Source organism: Phocoena sinus, chromosome 12, assembly GCF_008692025.1.
Source record: "Phocoena sinus isolate mPhoSin1 chromosome 12, mPhoSin1.pri, whole genome shotgun sequence".
In the NCBI taxonomy this organism is placed as follows: Eukaryota; Metazoa; Chordata; class Mammalia; order Artiodactyla; family Phocoenidae; genus Phocoena; species Phocoena sinus.
In genome coordinates, this window is record NC_045774.1 from 32819434 (window position 1) to 32842970 (window position 23537).

The following is a 23537-nucleotide window of genomic DNA, read 5'->3' on the forward strand; positions in this document are numbered from 1 at the left end:
ATCACAGAAATAAAAAATATAATTTACTTTTCACTTTTAAGAGAAAAGAGAGCTTTCTCATTCACATTGTAACTTAAGAATCAGGAGTGTAAACCCTAAACTGAGAACACCGGTGGTATCATGGCCGCAGGGTGGGATACAAGGATGTAAACAGGAGTTGGGGCAGGGAGGGAGGAAGTGTCCTTTGAATTAAGGGATGGGGGGCGGCAAACAATGGACAATGGAGGCTAGAGGAAAGAGATTCACACAAACATGTCTAGACTTCCTCCTGTTGGCCCTCATTCTAACGCCCACCCATCACCAGGCCAGGATTGCTGCTGGGGTGAGATTATAGGGATTGTTCCATCATTCATGCCACCAGCATTAATAAAGTATGTAATCAAGGCAGAGAGAACCATCTTTAAAGGGATAAAACTGGCCGATTAGCGCATTACAGTTAAGTAGTCAGTTATATTGCATTTATTTGCAGCAATAGGTAATTAAGTTCTTTGACTTTTACTAAGTCAGTTGGAATTAAACTCCTGGGTAGATTCGACCAGAGTTTAGTGACCTTCTTCCTTATGCTGTATTAAATCCTACTATTTTAAATAACTATGGGAAAGGCCAGTTTAAATGTGAAAATGTTCACACACTATTAAAGAATTTTGTTTTGTTGCATTTCTTTTTATTTTCTCTATGTGCAGTAAGTAAAACCAGTCTAGCAGAGTATTACTTCCTAATGTCTTCTTGGGAGATAAAAAAGCAATTTGATATCAGAGTAACAAAACACTCATTCACCAGTTATTGTCTCCACTCAAATTGTATTTCTGAAAAATTATTGAATATAAAGGGGAAAAACCATAGCTGAAAAATTTCCTTCTTCAAGTAATAAGGCTTTTCCCTCTCTATCTCAATATAAACAATAATGAAGCAATTTAATATTTCTATTCTATATGGGTTTTTTAAATTATTAGGCACTTTAATTCAATGTTAGTAGTAGGTAGGATATGACTTATACAGAAAAAAATATAGTTGAAGTCATTAAAAAATTTATTCACTTATCCTTTTCTTCATAGATTATATTTAACTAAATGTGTACAAGGTGATTCCTAACTACTTATTCAGAATTGCCAATAAATACATTTTTTACCATGTTTTAAAATATATGTAAGTAATGGGTACATTTATAAGTGTAAATATTAAAAGTTGCTTTCTAAAATAGAGTGTAACAGCAAACTTAATATACCATCCTTCTGTTGATGTTTTGGTTCCAAAAAAAACAAAATGAAAATTCAAATGGTGCCTCATTCATTGATTGTGGATATTTGCTATGTAAGGGTTGATTGAGTTTGATTTTTAGGTATCAATGATAAATATGAAATACTGTGTAAAATTCAATCCTAATTTAATTAACCTCTAATCAAGATTTAACCTGTTGCTTTCTAAGAACAAATTTTCAGGTTTAAAGAAGCCTTAAAATAATTTAAGTGAAATGGAAAAATATTTATCACATTGCTGTTTGTTCTTTGCCATGCTTTTCCACAGAGGATAAAACTGTTCATTCTACAAGCGTATTATAATCAGTAGCCTCTCAAGATAAACAGTTTCAAAATACACATCTCTTTGGTTTTGTTAAGGAGAACTTGAGTTTCCAAATTCTCCAGCTCAGTGCTATGATATTTTAGAAATTGTACTACTTCCTCATGTACTGAGATGAGCCGTGTTTTCTTTTGAATTTATAGTCGCAGATACGGCCAGTATACCATGAACCAGGAAATCACCAAAGTTATAGAAAGACCTCCATTTGATCGATCAAGTTCCCAGGATTCTTTGGATGAACTATCTATGGAAGATTATTGGACCGAACTAGAAAATATCAAGAAATCCAGTGAGAACAGACAAGAAAATCAAGAGGTGGTGGTTGTCAAAGAGCCTGATGGTAATAATGAAATTAGCAAAACTTCTTTCTCTTTTTTTCTTTTTCTCTCTCTCTCTCTTTTTTAATATGTATAGATGGGAAATGAATACATGGAAAGGAAGAGGAGGAAAAAAAAATTAAAGCTAGGAAAACCAGAAAAAGATAAATGGTAGCTGCCTTTCAACTTGAAAATGACTTAATTTTGGCAGATTTATAGATGCAGCTGACAAATATAAGTGGCATAAGTAAATTCACTTAGTTTTGGATGTGGCTAGAATCTTGTTGGCTAAGCTTGCTGTATCATAGACTCTTAGACTAGAATTTTGAAATCATCTAAGCTTTATTTAAATTCCTTCTTTGATATCCTAGCCACATGGCCATTTGGCCTCTAGTGAGTATAGATGCTGATGATATGAGTATAGATGCTGCTTTTCCGTCAGCTTGAGCTGTTTCGGTGTTCTTTATTTTATTGATTTACAATCTGCTCTACACTACCTTTTACTCACTTATTGTAGATCTGCCTTCTGGAAGATCAGAACAAGTCTGTATTATTTTTTGCATGATAGCCTTTCAAATGGTTGAGGATAGTTGTCTTGGTACTAGCCAAGCAACTTTTTCTAGAAGGAAAGATTCACATAAATCCATCCTTGTTGGTGATTTGCAGACCTGTCCCAGTACTGGTCATCTTATCTTTCAAAATATCATCCTCCAGATTGGCAGCAGTGCCACAGTTTAGCCAGCTAAGCTCAGGGTACAGATTTGGACAGTGGAAGATGGTATTAGCATTCTTAGCCTCCATATTTACTTCTTGTATTTGGTTCATAATTTCACTCAAGTCTCTAGCTGCATTTCCCACAGTCTCCACTACTGTATTTGATATTCTGGAAGAAACATGTAAAACTTCACTTTTTTTTCCCCCTTAAATTTCATGCTTTTTTTTTTTTTTTGCTAATCTATTAAATTAAAGTAGACACTAGGTTTCTGATGCCCAACTCTGGCATCTATTATATTAGCATTCTTTCTATGCCTTGTGCCATCTATAAGTTTGTAAGTAAGTCTTTGGTGTATAAATTGATACAAATGCCAAGAAAGTAAGAGCCACAGATAGTACCTTGGGACCCACTGCTAGTAGTGACCTGTTTTTCAACAGAAGACTTCTTTTTTTTATATATATAAATTTATTTATTTTTGACTGTGTTGGGTCTTTGTTGCTGTGTGTGGGCTTTCTCTGGTTGCGGGAGTGGGGACTATTCTTCGTTGCAGTGCGTGGGCTTCTCACTGCGGTGGCTTCTCTTGTTGTGGAGCACGGGCTCTAGGTGCGCGGGCTTCAGTAGTTGTGGCTCGCGGGCTCTAGAGCGCAGGCTCAGTAGTTGTGGCGCACGGGCTTTGTTGCTCCGCGGCATGTGGGATCTTCCCAGACCAGGGCTCGAACCCCGGTCCCCTGCATTTGCAGGCGGATTCTTAACCACTGCGCCACCAGGGAGGCTCTCAACAGAAGACTTCTTAATAATGCTAAATGACTTAGCATCAAGTTGTTTAGTACTGAAATCTATCAATACATAAATAGGCTTTTCTCCTTTGCTATACCATTTGTTGAAAAAAAGCAACCGATAATACTTGAAAAAGAAAAGTTAGAGATTTTCCTTAATTTAACACTGATTTGTAAAAGAAAATTATAACCAACTCATTCTTTTATTTGGGTTCTCTTTCATTTTACTCTCATTCTTTCTCACTTTACCAATCCAGTTGAGCTTTTTTGTGGTAATAGTGTCTCCCAACCTTTCTGTCTCAATGTTTCAAGATGGCAGCAGCATACCAGTGGCCTGCTGAGTAAGGAAAAAACATTCTGCAGAAAGCAGCACTCAAGCCTGTTACATAGCCATGTGTCCTTAGCTATTTCATACTTCTCCAAGACTAAAATGGATTCGTAGAGTGTTGTGATTATCAAGAAGAATTGGGACTGTTTCTGTACACCCATGCCTTCTTTTTGACTTTAAATTGTTTGAATTTTACCTCTACTTTTTAATGGAACAAGTGACTCTATACTGTAATCTTGTTTACTTCCCTTATCATGGCAATATCAGCTTTTTTCTGGCCATTTGGTTTGATACACATATACCAAGTTCTACCTTAACAGCATTAATAATCACGGCTGACTTTTTATGTCAGCAAACAGTTTTTGTTGTCTGGCATGCAGAATGCCTGGCACTGCCTTATGTTTCTTGAAGCCAAGGTTATTAATACTTTATTTCTGCCCTCATGGAGTTTAGATAGTAGAGAGGGATAGATGGGCACACCAGTCAGGGCTCCATCATGTGATATGGACTATAATAGAGCTCTGCAAAGTTCTTCCCATGTGACATTCTCACATTTGGTTATGAGGCACCCAGGGCAGCTGTGGTTTAGTTTACAGATGAGAAAACAGAGTCAGCTTGAGGCTAAGTGACCCGGCCAAAGTGACATGGCCATCAAGGTGCAGAAATGGGGTAAGGACACAGGTCTTTTGTGTCTCAAGTCCTTGATCTTTCAATTTCCTCTATAAACATGGAGCTTGGAGTAAATCTATTCTAGTTATCATTCAGTTTTTCTGTTAATCATCAACAGATCTTCCTTTTTTTTTTGGCCACGACGCCTGGCATATGGGATCTTAGTTCCATGATCAGGGATCGAATCCGTGCCCCTGCAGTGGGAGCACAGGGTCTTAACCACTGGACTGCCAGGGAAGACCCGAATCGTCACTAGATCGTATACAACATTTGCTTTACTGTTTACTTCCTTTCAGTGTTTTGAATGGATTCAGTTGTTTAATTGGTTTCCTATAATAAGCTATTTTGGTCTTTTTGCTGAAAATAGTGTGCTTTAAAAAAACTTTGTAAAAAACATGACTTTGATGGGCTGACCTGGGGGGTTAAAAAAATTAATTTGAAATTGATTAGTTCCTGATGTCCAGATGCTCTTTACTTCTTTGCCACACTCCCTGTCAGCTACAGCGAGCAGAGAAAACAAGCCTTTCCGTCAGTTAGGGTTGGACTCGGGTAGTGCTGAATTTAAGCCAAGAAACAGGGCTTTAATGGCCATCCCCAGCATCGACTTCCTTCTGTAACTTGATGGAAGTAAGTTATCTTTTCATGGCTTGCTCATCTCTGGAAAGGGAACAGTATTATCTTCCCCTGGTTAATCTGCAGGGAAGTTATAGAGGTTAATCACATGTGAAGTCATTTAAAACTTTTAATTGAGTGTATATGAAATGGATCTAAAATTTGATATCTTTATGCCTGGAGTTTATGGCAGTTGTCCAAGTTTCAAATGATGATTCTTAGCACTGCGGTTAGGTTGTGATATAAGAGTTTCAGTAAGAGTTTTTAAACAGCTTAAAAAAATGTAAACGTTCTCATATTTTGTGATTTAAATACCATTCTTCTCTATTGTCTTAGAGGGAGAACTGGAAGAAGAGTGGCTTAAGGAGGCCGGTTTGTCCAATCTCTTTGGAGAGGCTGCTGGAGATCCCCAAGAAAGCATGGTGTTTTTATCAACACTGACCCGGACACAGGCGGCAGCTGTTCAGAAACGAGTAGAGACTGTCTCCCAGACCTTGAGGAAAAAAAACAAACAGTACCAGGTTCCTGACGTCAGAGATATATTTGCTCAACAGAGAGGGTCAAAAGAAAGGGAGGTATGTTTTCTTTTTTGATAAAGCAAAGGAATAATTGCTTAGAATCAATTGAACCCATCCAGTTTAATTCAGATCATTAAAAACTTAATGGGCGTGTACATGCAAGGCGCTAAAGCTCCATGTTCTCCATGATCAAGAGGGACTTGACCCCTGTCCTTCTAGAAGTTATACTGATGGGGCAGAAAATGAAACAAGTTACATTTCTCTGTGACAGTCCCTGTGTTAGGTGTCCTTGGAGCTTTAGGAATGGCCCCAACCCCCTAGACAATGTGACTGCTAATTGTTACTTACAGAAAAGTCAAAGGGAGAGGATTCTTCCTTCTATGTTAACTCTTTTAGGAAAATTTGCTTTTTCTCTGGACTCATGTGGGGATGAATGGAAGTGGAATGTGAGGGAGCTAATTGTAGCTGAATTATAAAACAAGAACCCTGAACATGAAATAACTTCCCCTTTGCATCTAGCACCTAGCACGGTGCCTAGCACATAGAAGATTTGGGTAGATATTTGCTAAGATGATGAATTTATTAGTGGAAGCTGTTGGAGTCTGGTCGAGACTCTGGGGCTGATGGCTATCAGGGGAGGCATGGTACAAGTAGGAGATCTGTATGGCGTAGAACAATGCAGCTCAGTACAGCCAGTTGGTAGGCTGCTAGTGGCTTGTCCAGGAGGACCTCAAGAGCTTGCACAAAATGTAAATTAATATCATCTGCTCCTTCAACAAGAAAGTCTTGCTACAAAGAGGAAAAAAAGGTCAGCTGAACTTAATGATGTTCTTAAGGTCAAAGTTGATCTATACTCTGGACTGTTCTCTGATGAAGTTGGAATAGCTCTGGTCTAGAAGACCCAGTTGGATGATTGGAGTGAGAACAAACAGAATGGATGTTGAACGATGATTGCAGTGATAATAATAGCAGTTATATTTGCTGCTGCCACTACTGAACACCTACTGTGCCGACTACTTTCCATGCCATATCCCATTTCATCCTTAGAGCTGTCCTGTGAGTGAGGTATCATTGTTTCCATTCTACAGGCTCATAGACTTTAAGTCACTTGCTCAGTGGTCCTGTAGATAGTAAACCCAGATTTGTCAGACTCTAAATAAGTGCTTTTAACCACTGTGCATCCTGCTATGTTTGGGTTTACATATATGCTTCTGTTATTAGTAGTCTCAGTAAATACATGAGATGTATTTACACTATAAATAAAGGGTAACAAAAATCTTTAAAGAATGAGGGACTAAATGGACTTATATTTAAGGTATCTTTCTGTCATATAGAGGTTTTTTGCTTTTTGTAGACATTTCATTCTTCCAAGAAATCCTTTATAGCTGCAGGTTCCTGCTCTATTTGCATGGTCAATTGTAGATCAAATCCAGTCCATTTTATAGGAGTTTTGGGGTGACTGGGTTGCTCTAGGTAGGTCTCTGGCTGCTGTGAGGCAGTTACGCGCTTGCATACCACCCAGTCGTTATTTGGGACATCCACTGGGGTTGAAGGACTGGACTTGGTTTCTAGCTGTAGAAAAATGAATAGTAAGGAAATATAGTATTATGACATTTCCTTCCCAATTAAAGAGCTCTCCCTGAGGGAGTTAAGAGGAAACAAAAGGGTGGGGGGGGGGGGCAGAGCGCTGAGCCTAAGCAAACCATATACTGTGGGATTCCTGCCAGTCTCTAAGAGGATGTTGCTACTCAATGCTTCAAGCAACATTTTCCAGCAAATTCTTGGTAATGTCTAAACCACATGGTTTGAGTTCAAGGTAACTGGTGAGTTGTATCATCTGATGGAGTCAATAAGAGAGAAATAGCACAAGTAAATTAAAATAATGTTAACTTGCTTACACTTTATGCCTTTAATCGAAACACTGCCACCCATTAGAAATATGTCCCCCATCCCTCAAGCAGACATGGGCCAGCTATCTTTACTTGCAATTCTTCTATTCTCAACTAAGTACAGTGGGCCCTCCGTATCCCTGGGTTCTGCACCTGTGGATGCGGAGGGCTGGCTATACTATGCCATTTTTTATAAGGGACTTGAGCATCCTCCAGTGTTGATCCGCAAGGGCAGGGGTGGGGGGTGTCCTGGAACCAGTCTCTCACAGATACTGAGAGATGACTGTCCATATTCAGCTCTTCCGTTTCAAATGCTTCCTCATGAAGCCCTTGCTGACACTGGGAAATATAATACAGAAATGAATACCATCTGCACTGTTATCTTCAATTGCTTAGGAAAACAATTCCAACCACCTGCTCCAAAATACGTGTTCCTGTGTAAGATTAGAATTACTCCCTGTGTGCCCTGTGCCGTGGAGTGCTGGCCTTCTGCAGGCTCGTGGGCAGAGGGAGGAGGATGGTATTGCCCTGCCTGAGGGGGACTGAAGTAGTGCCACGACTCTCGTACCACTTCTGTGATTGGTAGTCGCTCTACACTGACCTGGGTACCTCTAACCTCTAAGTAGAGCACCTCTGCGTACCTGCCCCGGTGCTTTTCTAGACTCTTCTTGGACTGCAGGTGGAGAGGGGAGTTCTCCTCTGCTAACACCTGAGTTGAAGTATGTGGGGAGGGGACTACAAAGGCTATCTTCTTTTGTATGGAGAGGAAAATCCAGTGGAATGAGTATTTTAAAGACAGTTCATTCAAATAGACCTCTGTGTATGATTGATCTAGACTCCCCTTCCTGATTCCTGAATTCCTCCTGAAGCCTTACTTGGAGAGGAGGAAGTACAGCCTGGACACACTTACTGGTGAGAGAAGCCAGCCATGTTTTCCTGTGTCCATAAACCCTTGGAGGGCTGCATTCTTCAGGTGTCACTTCCACAACCCCTCGAAAAAGGAGTTCCTTTGAATATCTAAGCTCTTACTACCTGCTTGGTAATTTAGTTTTAGTTGATCTCACATTTATTACTAGCTTTTTAAAAAAATATGAAGAATTCTATTTTATTACCTACATGTCGACTTATAATTTTATTTTATAACAGCGTTATTGAGAGATAATTCACCAAGTCGCCCACTTAAAGTTTACAATCCAGAGGTTTTTTGTGTAGTCACAGATTCACAACCATCCTCACAATCCATTTTAGCAGCTTTTCATCATCTCCAAAAGAAAACCCGTACCCATTAGCAGTCATTCCTCATATTCCTCTCCTTACCCACTAGGCAACCACTAATTTACTTTCTGTCTCTATGACTTTCCTATTCGGAAGATTTCGTAGAAATGAAATCACACAATATGTGGTCCTTGTGACTGATTCCTTTCACTTAGTATAATGTTTTCAAGGTTCATCCGTGTTGTAGCATGTACCTGTACTTTGTTTCCTTTTATTGCAGAATAATATTTCATTGTGTGGGTGGCTCGCATTTTGTTTATCTACTCATCTGTTAATGGATATTGTTAACTTTTTGATATGTTTTCTTTTCCCTTCAATTTATAGCGGCGTTCTTGATGGCAGGGACACTCTTGATGTTGCCCTTATTCCCCACGGGGCTTAGTAGTGTGTCTTACAAGGTGTGGGTGATCACATGTTTATTGGGTGATTGCTTGTTGATTATACCTGTAGTCCTTGTTTTCTGTGATTGATATAATTCTGAGTGCGTTTCTTGTACTCTGAAGGTTGGTAATAGAGTTATTTCACAGTACCGTTTCTCTGGTTGTGAGGTGGAGATGATTAAATGGCCCATGTTCTATCTTTAGCCTCCAGATGGTGCAGAATCACAGTCAGTCAGAACAGACGAAAACAAATACCAAGGAAAAGATGGTAAGTTGGACCTGTTCTCTTGTATGTTCTCATTTATTAGTATAACAAACAGATAAGACCTTTTAAAATATTCATCTTCAATTCTGGTAAGCAAATTCTATTCAGATACTCATATAAAGTACCCAAATAGATGATTACATAAGACTGAGCATATAGTTGGCCTTTGATTTTTTTTAAATATTTGTCTATGTCTATCTGTTCTGACATCTCTGTACATAGTCAGTTTTCCCGAATGCTTACTATGTGCCAGGTACTATGCAGAGATATTTACCTAATTTAATAAACTCAGGAGATCTATGTAGTAAATATTGTTCTTAACCCATTCTACAAATGAGAAGTGAGGTTTGCAGATGTAAAGTTACTTTCCCAAGGCCACACAGCTGGTGAGGGGAGCCAGTGAATTTGGAACCTCATTTTCACATCTGAAGTTCTTAGCTCAGAAATGGATTGCTTTTCAGAAAGTTTAAAAAAACTTTTTTTTTTTTTTTAAGTTAAGATTTTTTTGAGGGGGGTGTCATTGATTACAACTCTCCTTTTCATTCCTTTTTCTGTATCTGTTATTTCAGAACTGGATTAGAAATTCAAGGCATGGATGAAAATAAATAGTAAGACTTTATTAATACTTACCAAGAAAGAATTTAAAGCTATTTCATGGATTTACAAAAAGGAAAAATTTCTAAATTTAGGTCACAGATTTAATCCTCAGTGTGCTGTTACTTAAAAACTATAGCAAAGGTTGTTGGTGGCTGCCTGAGTCCCGCTTGGGACTTTTCTTTTGTTTATGTCCTTAAGACCTGGCACCTGGAGTGTTCATGGCATTACTTGTGTTGTGTTTGGATTGGAAGTAGTGGAGTATCAGGTAGACTGTGGAGGCCTGGGAAGTGTTCCCAACCTTCCTATAAAAATCAAAGGTTAGTCCAAAATTACTGTATACGGGACATTTTGGAGTCTTGGAGCATCTAGTATCTTTATCCTTCCTTTCATACTTTTCTCAGAATTTCTCTCCTGCACCCCTGCCTTAAAATATATACACACACACGTATGTGCATATATAAGCACATGCATGCGTGTGTATAGACACATACGTGTCTATATATTTACGTCTATAAAAGCACTTGATTTTTACTGTTCTGTGGATATTTCTTTAGTTACATGTTTTATATCAGAATGAAATTACTGGGTGTTTCCCTAAGTCTGTGTGCCAGTAGGCACTGAAGTGGCAAGCAGGCTGGAATAGCCAGTGCAGGCGGGCTAGAGAGCTGGGTCGTTAAGAGAGACAGATGAACCTTTTGTGCCAATATCAATATGCTTTGGGCTTTGGGGAAGAGTGACTGGCAATTGCTAAATGAATACTGAGGAAAACATTGTCCTTTCTTGGTGTTTTCCTCCTTTGCCAGAGATGGTGATGTAGGCTATATAAACAGAAGTTCTGGAAGACAGGTTCATTATAGCAGTCCCTTCCAGCCTAGCTTGCAGCAGCCGAGTGGAATGTGACAAACTTGCTGCCTGATTTACATCTGCTTTTGCTGGAATGCTGTGAAGTGGGCATAGAGCCTCCAGTCAGAATAATAAGAGAATGTGTATAATGCCATCCAAGTCACTGAGTATTTACTACTGCACCTGTTCTGGGCAATGCCATGCTCTTTTGCTAGCCAGTGAATTAACCAGTGTTATGCAAACATTGAAAGGTTCTGAATGAAATGCATGGAAAATATTGTCTGGAGTTCAAAAGTGGAGCTCTTTCCATTTGAAATCTGTAAGTGTGAGCTACGTAGTCTATTTTAAATGTTTTCCCTACACGTAGGCTTTTATGCATGTTCAATCAAAGTTACTTACTCTAAATGAAAAATAAAATTTTAATGTTGCAAGCATTGTTGCATTTCAAATTAATTAATCTACTGCTAAGTATCAATCTTAACTTTTCATCAAATGATACAACTCTGTGTATATGAAAGTCCAATGTTTAATACATACATTTAGAGATACTAATAATGCCGAAATAACTTTTAAAACTTTTGTGTTATGTTTTCTTTTCCGAGTTCCAAGGAGGAGGGGAAATTATTTTTTAAAATAAAGATATGGATTATTTTGGCCAATTGAAAAACTTTGAGTTTTGTAAAATATTTCTAACTCAGTGCTATTATCCACTTAAAAACCAAAGGAGAATAGATTAAATAAATTATATTATTTACACTTTTGGGCTTTAAGGGCCAAAAGGTTTATCTCAGCATTCTCTGTTAACGTTTCTCTTTGAGAGTAGATAATTGATTCATAGATACTTTTATTAATCAGTTAACTATTTCTTTTAGCAGTGCTCCTTTATCACCCCTGAAACTGTTTTTCCTGCTATCTGCCTTAACTGGAGTTACCATTTGATCCTTAAGCCTTTTCTATATTGTGTTTTTTATTTTTGCCAATTTTTGGAGGAACTTCATATGTATAAAATGTATTCTAACTTAATTATAATTATTCTCCTCAGTTTTGAATTCAGCACAGAACATTTGTTTGTGTGTATGGGGAGGTGGTGTTTATTGTAGCTCTGACATGGGGCTGTTAAGGAGAAGAGGGAGTCGTTTTAACATTCTTGACCATACACACTCAGCTTTTAGAAAGGTAGCTTCTAATTTAAGAAAATGGCTAATCAGTTTTTTCCTCTTAGAATGGTTTCCTAGGAAACCAACATACATATTCACAGTAAAACATAAAGCAGTGTAAACCAATGGGAATGTAAAACTCAAATTGTGCTTTGACATTTAAGTTAATACTTTAAAAATTAATCGGAGAGAGGTCTAGTTATCCTAATTAAAAAAAAAAATTGTCACAGGCTGTTGGAAAAGCATAATGTGACATAGATGGCAGCAGATAAATACAATCAAAGAGCTTTACATTTTCTCTTGTTTTTGGAATTCACATGGGTCCATTTTACTTACTTTCTTAACTGTGAGATGTCACCAGGGCCAGCTATATAATTTGCAAGGCCCAGTGAAAACTGAAAATGTAGGGCTTCTTGTTCAAATTGCGAGACAGCAACAGTAGAACGTTAAACCCAGCTTGGGCCCCCGCTGAGTACTACATAAGTCCTACAACCACGAAGCCCTCACTGCTTATTGAATGAGAGTGTAAAAGGCTAGATTTAGATTTATCCGTATTTTCTTTTGAGTAAAACAATTTTTCTGTGTGTTTTTGATTTAAATGACTATAAGTATAGAAAATATATAGAAGATAATACAAATACATTTTCTGAAGGCATCAGACTTTTAATAATATACGTATATATGACATATTTATTAAATTTTAAAATTAACTTTACCCTCCATCACCTTGCTGTGTTAGTATATAAGCATTTGAATGTAATGTGTAAGCTTACTGATGTAATCCAGAGCTGCCCACCATGAATTAAAGGTCTGCAATGAGAAAATAACAGTAATCCAGTCATTGATTCCAGGTTTTTATCTAGTGTGAGTTGTGTTAAAAACCAAAAACTTATCAAATAGCCAAATTTAGAAGTATTTTCTTCCAAGCTTAAAGCTGACGTTTTCAGCAAATAAGTTTTCAGGTGTTAATTTTTTTCCTGGAGGATTAACAACAAACAAACCAAGAAAATGTTAAATTTATTATAAACTGTTGATGTAAATACATGGAACTTATTTCATTAGATTTATAATTGTAAGAGAGCTGTTATATTCTTTGTAATGATCTGGTGCAAAACCTGTTGGTTCTGGTACCAGGTACCTCCAGACCTGACTCCCGCAGTGCACATTTTTGGTGCTAACTTTTGTTTTGGAATTTTTACTATGATAGATAGGTAACATTCCAGGAAGGACATGCAGGGCATGGAAGAAATCTTTTTCAGGAATCTGTTCCACTGTAAGGAAATTAAATGGTATATCATAGTTTTAAGAGAGAGTAAAGCTAACCTCCTTCTCTCCTTTTTTTTTTGCTTTTACTCTCCCAGTATAAAATAAAGCAATGATTAAGTCTACTAAATTTTTGTGAGGTTTTTCATTCAGAGCTTGAGATCACCCATCAATGTTTTGGAACTGGACTCAGTCTAAGAATTGTGACCTCAGAGAAAGATTCCACAATTCAACTCTGGCTTTCTAGTCACCACCTTCCCTCCTCTACACCCCCATTCACCATTGGTAGAATTCCTTGAGTATATGTTTTACTATTAAAATAACCGTTAATTATTGCTTATAGTAAATAGTACTTTTCCCAAAGGTTTATATGGTTGATGTATTAGAAGTTAAAAAAAGAAGTAGCCAAAGCACTTGAATCTTTTGTCTTTTTCCCAGATCAGGCATCTAGCCTAGTTGTTGGTGGAAAGGAGCTGACTCCATTGGTGCCTGAAGAGGCACCTGCCTCTGAAACAGACATCAACCTGGAGGTATCATTTGCAGAGCAAGCTGTCAATCAGAAAGAGAGCTCCAGAGAGAAAATCCAGAGGAGCAAAGGGGACGATGCCCTGTTACCTGTACGTAATAACTATTCAGATGTCATTATCAGAGTATATTTTTCATCAGCTTTTTATTTGGAAAATTTTAGGTCCTTAGAAAAGTTGAAAGAATAGTATAACATACACTCCCAGCCTTCCTGTAGATCCATTTAACATTGTATAACCTTTACTTTCTTTTTACATATATCTATCTATCTACGTATAGGTTATACTATAGACATAAACTCACTTTTTTTTTTTAGCCTAACAAGAGCATACAAAACAAAACACAGTTATAATGCTTAAGAAATTGAACATTAAAACAATAATTATATTTTAATATATGATCATATTAAAATGTTCCCAATTGTCACAATATTGTCCTTAATATCAATAGCTTCTCCCTTACTCCCACCTGGGATTCAAACGAGGGTCGTGTTGCATTTAATGTCATATTCTTTTGGTTTCTTAAATCTAGATCAGATCCCTTGATTTTTCTTTAATATTTTAAAGAGTCCAAATCAAATTTCTGATTTTGTCTGTTCTTGGTGACTGAATTCACATTAAACATTTTTGGTCACACTACTGCGTAGATGATGTTTATGCCTCTCATTGCATCATCAGAAGAGGGGCATGACATCAGATGGTCCCTTTACTGGAGATGGAATTTTGACCACTTGGTTAAGGAGACGTTCACTGGATCTCCCCATCATAAAGATACCTTTTCCTATGTACAATTAATACTAATTTGTGATCCTTGAGACCGAGGGAATATCTTACCGCCCAGTGGCTTCACCATGCATTTGTAATCCTTGCCTGAAACAATAATTAGACTAGTGTTTGAGAAATGGTGATTTTCTCATTCTATTATTTCTTCTATATTGATTGGCTGGCAATCTTCCATAATAGTGCTTTTCCTCCCTTTTTGTTTTTGAATATCACTATTCAAAAACTTTCTTTATTCAGTGTTTTATAACTCATTATTGTTTTTCTTTGATGTTTAAATTTACCCAGATTTGACAAAAGGGAGCCCTTCAAGCTGGTTCCTATGCCATTTTAACATGTCCTCATTCTTTTACTCCTTTGCTTTCTAGTACAAGATGTTCCAGGCTCACCTTGTACTTTTCTCCTCTCAGATTAGAAGGAATCTGTTTCTTCAAGGAGTCCTTGTTTCTTCAGTAGCAGATTGTGTTTAGAAACCAACCTCTGTGTACTGAGTGTTCTCATTGCTACCGAATGTCTTATATTTTTAAAAAATACATTTACTGGTATAGATGAACTGGTTTGCAGGGCAGAAATTGAGACACAGATGTAGAGAACAAACGTATGGACACCATGGGGGAAAGCGGCGGGGGTGGTGGTGGTGGTGGTGTGATGAATTGGGAGATTGGGATTGACGTGTATACACTGATGTGTATTAAATGGATGACTAATAAGAAAAAAAAATACATTTACTTATTTTGTAGGATTTCACCACACAAAAGTTAAAAAGCATAGTATAATGAACTCCCCAATACTCACCACCTAGCCTTAACATTCATTTTCCCATGACTAGTCCTGTCCCCCAACCAGTTCCCTACTCTGTGTTATTTTGAAACACATCTCTGAATTATATTTTGCCATCTATAAATATTTCAGTATTGTTTCAAAAAGATAAAGAGGGTTTTGTAAAAAAGCACATATCCAGGGCTTCCCTGGTGGCGCAGTGGTTAAGAATCCGCCTGCAAATGCAGGGGACACGGGTTCAAGCCCTGGTCTGGGAAGATCCCACATGGCGCGGAGCATCTAAGCCTGTGTGCCACAACTACTGAGCCTGTGCTCTAGAGCCTGCGAGCCACAGCTGCTGAGCCTGTGTGCCGCAACTATTGAAGCCAGCATGCCTAGAGCCCGTGCTCCTCAACAAGAGAAGCCACCGCAGTGAGAGGCCCGCGACCCGCAATGAAGAGTAGCCCCCGCTCGCCGCAACTAGAGAGAGCCCACGCAGCAACAAAGAAAGACCCAACGCAGCCAAAAATAAATAAAATAAATGAAAAAAAACCCAAAAAATACATATCCATATTACTATTATTGTACCTTAAAAATTGCTAATAATTCTTAATTTCAAATATCTAATCAGTGTTCAAATTCCAAATTGAATCACAAATTTCATGGTTTTTTTTTTTAGTTTGTTTGAATCAGGATCCAGATAAGGTTCATACATTGCAGTTGGTTGATAATGCCTTTCAATCGTAATCCCTTCCTCCCTCCCTCCTTCTGTCTCTGTGTGTCTCTCTCTCTGCCTCCTTCCCTCTCTCCCTTATTTCATTACTCTCCCTCTTTTTCCTTATCCTTTCTTCCATTCCTCCCTTTCCTTCTCCCTCAAAATTTGTTGAAGAAACCTGGTTATTAAGCTTCTTGTTCTGTCCCCATGTTCTTCTGCTTCTTGTAAATTGGTTGACTCTAGATTGATCAGACTCAGGCTCATCTTTTGGTCAAGACTACTTCATATGTGATCATGTATCAAGAGATTGAAAATATCTGGTTGTCTTGTGGGAAATTAGCAGCTGCTGCTGATCAATGCTTGGATCCATTTGTTTATTGATGGTTACAAAATGATGTTCTAATTTCTTTTTTTCCTTTATTAATTTGAATACTTCTATTAAGAAAAATGTTCTCAAATGGGTTACTTCTTACTTTCATTGACCAGTTTTCAATATTTTTTTTGTTCCCTAGCATCTTTCATCAGTGAGCAATTAGTGTTGTTTCATTTTAATTTTCTTATAAAAATAGTATCTTAACTCATGGATGTAGACATATATGACATGACCCTAGAGAAAATTTCTCATATGTTTCTGGTATATTTTCTGCTTCAGACTTAGAATTGTCTGTTTCTGCAAGAAACTCTGATTCCATTTAGTAGAAATATACTTTTGTGAGTATGTTCAAGACACTAGGAATGTTCCTTTCTCTGAGTTGGTCATTGCTTAAAGCCTTTTCAGAGGACAGAAGTACATCTGTGTCTTCTTTCTTCCATGCTGAGAATAGTGGTTTTCAGGATACAGCAGATAATACAGTTAGAATATCACATAATTATTTATGTGTTTTATCCTCCGTTAATGCACAGCATATCAACAGTGTGATTACTAAGAAACAGTTTAAGCCTGTTTTTCTTTTCCTCCGTTGGTTGTATCCTTGGGATACATCCCGGAAGGACTGTAATAATCAAGTTACTCTGCTTTAGGTCGTTTAGGATAGTGATTCTCCATGTGGTCATGCCACCAACTGCATACCTGGTTGGGTTAATTAGTTTCATTTCATATTGAATGTTTAGGGATTGCTGTTTTGAAACTTAATTTTATTTTGTAAACATGTAAATTATTTAAGTGGTCCAAAAGTCAGAATTAAAAACAAGGTGTATAAGAAGTCTCACTTCTATACTTGAGCCATCACCCTCTTCTCTCCCTGCCCTTCACAGGTAAATTTCTTTTAATTTTATGGTTTATCCTTCCATTCTTAGATAAATGGTAGCCCACTATACACACTTCATTATTTATTTACTTATATTTGACTTAGCAGTATGTCTTGGAGATCACTCCACAGTAGTAGAGAGAAATATTTCTTATTCCTTTTTATTTATACATTGTACCCTGCTGTGAGGATGTATCGCAGTTTATGTAACCAGCCACCTGATGGTGGACATCTAGGTTGTTTCCAGGCTTTATCATATATTTTTAAGAATCTATTTTTACGCCTAGTGGGAAAAGTAAAGGAGTATGCATGCATCATGTGGCCTAAAGAGATGATCCAGGCTCCAGACCATCCTTAGCAAAAGTATCTTTTAAAAGTGATGGTCTTCTGGGCTTCCCTGGTGGCGCAGTTGTTGAGAGTCTGCCTGCCGATGCGGGGGATGCGGGTTCGTGCCCCGGTCCGGGAAGATCCCACATGCCGCAGAGCGGCTGGGCCCGTGAGCCATGGCCGCTGAGCCTGCGCGTCCGGAGCCTGTGCTCCGCAGTGGGAGAGGCCACAACGGTGAGAGGCCTGCGTACCGCAAAAAAAAAAAAAAGTGATGGTCTAATATATCTCAACAGATGGAAGGGGGTTTAAGTGAAGGATGGTAGAGCCTAATTAAACAAGATGAAGACTTTGTTGACTTCTAAGTTGTTGATTCCAACAGAGGAATAAACTAGGAATTTTGTTCAAAAACTTAAAGACAAAACTTCCTCTCTCATTTTATTCTCTAACAAACTAATTTTTGCTCACCTGCTTTCTAGATTTTATTCACGTTGTGCCCCAAGCTTAAAATGACCTTCCCATTTCTACCCCTGTGTTGTTCCGTGTTTATCAAGGAAGCCTTATCCCATCCTTTGGGGTCTAGCTCAGTATCTAGCTTTACTGTTAGTGCTTTCCTGTTTGTGAACTTACATTAGATAAAATTTAGAAAATCATTCTTTAAACTGTTAAGGTGCCATGCTTTTGATAATTATTGTCAATGTATCCATGTATTTATTTATTTTAATTTCTTTTAAATTTAATTTTTATTTATTTATTTTTGGCTGTGTTGGGTCTTCGTTGCTGTGCGCGGACTTTCTCTAGTTGTGGCAAGCGGGGGCTACTCTTCGTTGTGGTGTGCAGGCTTCTCATTGTGGTGGCTTCTCTTGTTGCGGAGCACAGGCTCTAGGCGTGTAGGCTTTAGTAGTTGTGGCGCGCCGGCTCAGTAGTTGTGGTGCACGGGCTTAGTTGCTCTGCGGCATGTGGGATCTTCCTGGACCAGGCCTCGAACCCATGTCCCTGCATTGGCAGGTGGATTCTTAACCACTGCACCACCAGGGAAGCCCCTCCATGTATTTATTTATGCATATATGCTTCAGTTCATCTATACAACCATTTATTTATTTGTATATCTTCTAGAAGGCATGCGCGTACTGTAAGCTTTCTACAGGTCATCCTCATGATTGGTGAAGTAAATATTTATATTCGTCACTCTGAGGTGAGAGTCTAAGCAGATAAAACCTCAAATTCCGTTTCTACTCCATGCTCTCCTGCTTCTGTAAATAAGCAGTAGGCTTTATGTAATACATTGTTCTCTGTTGACCTCATTTTACATTCACTTCCTTTTTCTTATGGCATTGGGCAATCTTTGTTAATTCTTTATGATCTCTCACAGCAGATTCAAATTTCTCCTCTTAAATTTGGAGATCAGGTTTTATAACCTTTCATGTATGTTAAGATGAAAAATGAGCTGTTACTTACTGTTTTTTTGTGTACCCATGATATCTTAGAAAGTATGCTCTGTAATTATTTTGTTCATTTATCAAATGATCTGTATGAGGTGGATATTATGATTCTTTTTCATACAAAAAAACAGGTTAGAGAGATTACATGGCATGCTAAGGCTTGGCTTCAGTGACTAAGCTTTTGAAGCTGGAGTTTTTCTGGAAGATCATGATGACATGTGCCCGCAAGGTATATGTGCATTTAATTTAGGTGTGAGTTTAAGTGTCCTTGTGTTGGTGCTACTGACAACTTCTTCAGGATAGCTTGGGATGTTATACAAATAAGATTCTGGTTTGTTGAGTCCTTCATATACAATAGAAATTTAGTAGCACTCCTTTATCCTATCTTGGGAGACTACAAACAGTAAGGCTTTATTTAGCAGTTTTTAAGGTCATAGCTTTGAAATGATAACTATGGTGAATCCTATATTCTAGATGCATGCCTGTATTTTCTTAAGTTTTTATTTAGTGTCTTTTGGATTCTTACTGAATTATGTTTAATTCAAGTAAATTCATGTTTTATGGCAACTTTGGTTGTCTGGTAACAAAGCTCAGTGCATACTGAAGGCTAAAAACTTGCATGGAGGCTCAAGTTGGGGGTTTGTTAGAAAATGGAACATCTCTGGAGGAAGCAGAAGGACAGTAAAAGAAATGTTAGTTCGGGACAGGGTGAGGAGACTGAAAACCTCAGGCAGACACACATTTGTACACAATGCAAAAATAGGTGTGTAGGATCATGATCCAGAATTGTCATGAGAAGTTTAAATTATGATGATTGCTCTCCATTTAAAAAAATAAATTAAAAAAACTGTGAATTTGAAGTTTTCTAAAACTTCATTTATCTAGAAAAGTATTCATTCCCTAGCTTGACAATGACTGAAACACTGTAATAAAATCACATTTTTACACGTGGAAGAATCTCAGATAAGAAATGAATTTCCTAGCAGATGATAAGAAGTCATCTGTGGAGATTGACCAAGTAAGAGTAGATTCTCTTGCTTTCTGAGTTGAAGCTAGAGTGACTTGAGTGAAAAAGTCTAGTCCGTCATTACTGATAAGTGTCTAACGGGCCCCTCATACCTCAAGGCCTACAGAAGAGGGGTACAGCCTGGGTGAGCTGCCTGATTAATTTATGGTAATGCAAGGCAGCCAAGGACCTTATATGTTTCGAAAAATTTTATTTCATTCCTTTTTCAAAGCACACTTTTCAAAAGGCGAAGAGCTTTTCTTTCGCTGAAATCGCATTGCCTTCTCTTAGCCAACGAACTGAACCATCCAGTCTATTAACTAAACAAAAACGACGTGGAACTTCATAAATATTTAAAGCTGCTGCTATGAATTAAACATTGGGATAAAGAACTAACTCCTTTCATTAAGCACAATGTTAAATAAATAAATAAATAAAGCTCATGACATATTGCTAGGTAAATCCAATGTTTGAACTAATAATATTTCAGGTTTCTTTACACATTTACTTTGGGTAATGCTTTAAATAATTATATGACGTGTACTTGGCTTATTACAACAAAACCAACTGATTTTAATGAAACATTTAGGGCTTTTTTTAAATTAATAAATGGTTGGTGAATGGAATTGGTTCAGCCCTTAAGAAAACAAAACAATTAGCAGAACTCTGGGGCCAGGCGAGAAGAAAATGGGAAGAGTTTTGTGTGATTTTAAAAGTGAAGCTCAGTAGAAATCACAAAAAATTGGGGGAGCATCAAGCCAATAACCCTGTACCTCACTGAGCTTGATTCTGTGCTTTTCTCCCTGTCTGGTGTGTGTCTTCATTCATTGAATACACTGGGACAGAACACCTGCAGTGTGTCAGGGCTGTGGTATAGCAGGGATACAGAGGTGATTAAGACATGGTTTCCTGTCCTTGCGGGGTTCACAGTCCTACATCAACACTGATCAACCTAGATTCCTCCCTGCCTGCTGTGGGGGGCAGGGAAAATGGAGCAGAGCAGAATGGCCACTGAATTTAGGATTTAGAAGGTCTGAATTTGCCTCCATATATCACTGGCTATGTGGGCATTTTTAGTCTCTTAAAGAACCTCAGTTTCCCAACCTAGAATATGCTGTAATAATTTTTATCCTGTTGGAACTTTTGCAGAATAGAAAGACAAACCATTTATGAAAGATGAGTATTATTTTTGTCTCACCTTGCAGTAATAGTTAAAAGTCAAAACTGTGATATCTGGCTGCACGTTCTTGTTCTCAACCCCAATGCACTGTACCATTAATGCTGGAAATTTTGCTGGAAATTCACTTTGGCTGCATATTAATGGTATCTACTGCTGTTCTTTTAATATTCTCACAGGGAAAATGTATTACAAAAAGTTAAGAAAGATTTCTTTTCTCCTATAGTGGACTCTCTTGAGACTATAGCAGATTCCAAAGAAGGTTCTGTAGGAGGTTCTGTGGAGAACTTTAGAAGATTCTCTCTTGGAGCTGAGTTTGCTTGAAAGGAATTAGCTGCTCAACTGCCAAAAGTTGTAGGTTTTAGGAAATGCTCTAGGACAGTGACTCTCAAACATTTTGGCCCTATAACCCCTTTAGGCTCTTAAAAGTTATTGAGGACCTCAAAAAGCTTTTGTCTTATCAGTCAGGAAGGATGTTGGTGTTGAGGAGAATAACTACCACGGCTTCCAGTGCTCTGATGAAACCTCAGACGCATGGCCTTCTGGCCAAGAATCTGTGATTTCATACTGTTGGAGCATTTGCTGTCTCCCTGGGGAATGCAGCTCTCTGTGTTTACTCTGGCTGACCCAAGAAAGAAGACGTACACAGATTTCTACGGAAGCTGTGATCCCATGGAAGATTTTGAGGAGACGAAGAAGGCTGGTACAAAGTGATTTTGGAATGTAAAGAATTTCTTTGGATTGAGTTCCGTGGAAGTTGGTCACTGACCTGTGTTCCTGAGCTATGAAACATGAATAAGTAGGCTAAGGAAAAGTTTCTCTTGATAAATAATTTAAAATACTGTGTATGTGAGGGGGGAGAGCTTTTCTTTATGTCAGTTATACCCATGGGTATTTACCATATTAGAAATTAAAATTGAAAAAATTTTAAACTGTCAACCCATTTAAAATATATTAGTATTATGGTGAACATAAATAACATTTTTATGCAAAATAGGCATCTTTTCTAAAACAAATTATTAAGAAGTGTGCCATGGTTTTTCATTTTAGCAACTCTCTAATGTCTGGCTTGAGTTGACGTTAGTTGGATTCTCATAGCTACTTCTGCATTCAGTCTGTTGGCAATAACACGTTGTGAAAACTCCGGAAAACTCCACTGTGCATCATGAGAGAATGAGAGTGAAAAAGGCAAATAATGTCTTAGTATTAATTATTAAATAGTGTTGCCCTCTTAGCCTCCTTGAAAAAAGTGTTGGGCACCTCTCTGGCTCCCTGGAGCACACCTTGAGAACTGCTACTTTAGGACACGTCTTTTGCAGTAGTTTTTAGACTATGAAGTGTTAATGATATGGCACAAAAATGAGCAAAGTAAAGGGAATAAAAGGGAATCAGTTGAATATCCTTGGCCATTAAATTAGGAAATCAAGGGCAAACCCAAGAGATATAACCTTCATAATAAGATTTTTATCAAACTATTAGAGAATGATCGTTGTTTTAGTAATTGGTAAATACAGTGGGGCTGTCATTTGTAGTAAATACGTTAGAGAAATTCATGTTCTTATTTTTTTTTCTTATTTTAATATATTTAATATTAAAAGAGGCTGAATAGGTAGTAGATAATATTTGAGGAAGGCACAAAACAACGAAAACACCACTTACTTGCCTCTGATAGTGGTATATCTAAGTCTCAGTTTATTTATTCAGTGGTGAAAGTAATAGTAGCAGCAACCACATAAAAGTGTTTGGGAAGTGCCAGGCCTTTAAACCTCACAACAGCCCTCTGAATTAGGTGGCCTTCCCCCTCCCCCCTTCATTCCCCTCTTCCGCTCTCGCCTTTCCCTCCCCTTCCTCTTTCCCCCTCCCCTTCTCCTTCCATTTCCCCCTTCCCCAGCCCCCTCCGCCTTTCTTCCTCCCATTTTACAGAAAGGATGGTTAAAGAGTTGCCAGAAGCCACACACAGCTAGGCAGTAGCTAGATGACCAGTGGGCATCCTGGCTCTAAAGTCCTGCTTTTAGTCTCCCCTCTGCTCTCCCGCTCTCCCCAGTGCTATACAGCCCTTCTTCGGTACCTGCCTTATTTGGATTTTTATGACAGTATTACTATATATATATCTGCATATACAATATTGTATATATAATGCCATGTATTACATATATAACAATGAATGCTAATGTATATAAAGGGTACCTGGCACACACCAGTGGTTGCACCTACTCTCTCATCTCCCACCTCCTCTCCGTCTTCCTCCTCATGGTTTGTCTTGACTTCTAATCTTTCTTGGCTCTTGAAGGTCAGTTAACTCGAGTTTTTTTTTTTTTCTCCTTTGGTTTTTATTGTCTCTTGTTCTCTTGGCCACTGGTATTCACACTCCTAGTACGTGG

General features: G+C 38.0%; 1 protein-coding gene across 1 annotated transcript in view; it reads left to right on the plus strand.

Moving 5' to 3' along the window:
- The window catches only part of ARHGAP18 (Rho GTPase activating protein 18), a 132156-nt gene that overhangs the window by 72251 nt on the left and 36368 nt on the right, over window positions 1-23537 (plus strand). The window contains 4 exon segments of the mRNA XM_032650801.1: window positions 1722-1918; window positions 5332-5570; window positions 9262-9325; window positions 13621-13799. Coding sequence (XP_032506692.1) covers window positions 1722-1918; window positions 5332-5570; window positions 9262-9325; window positions 13621-13799 — 679 coding nt within the window.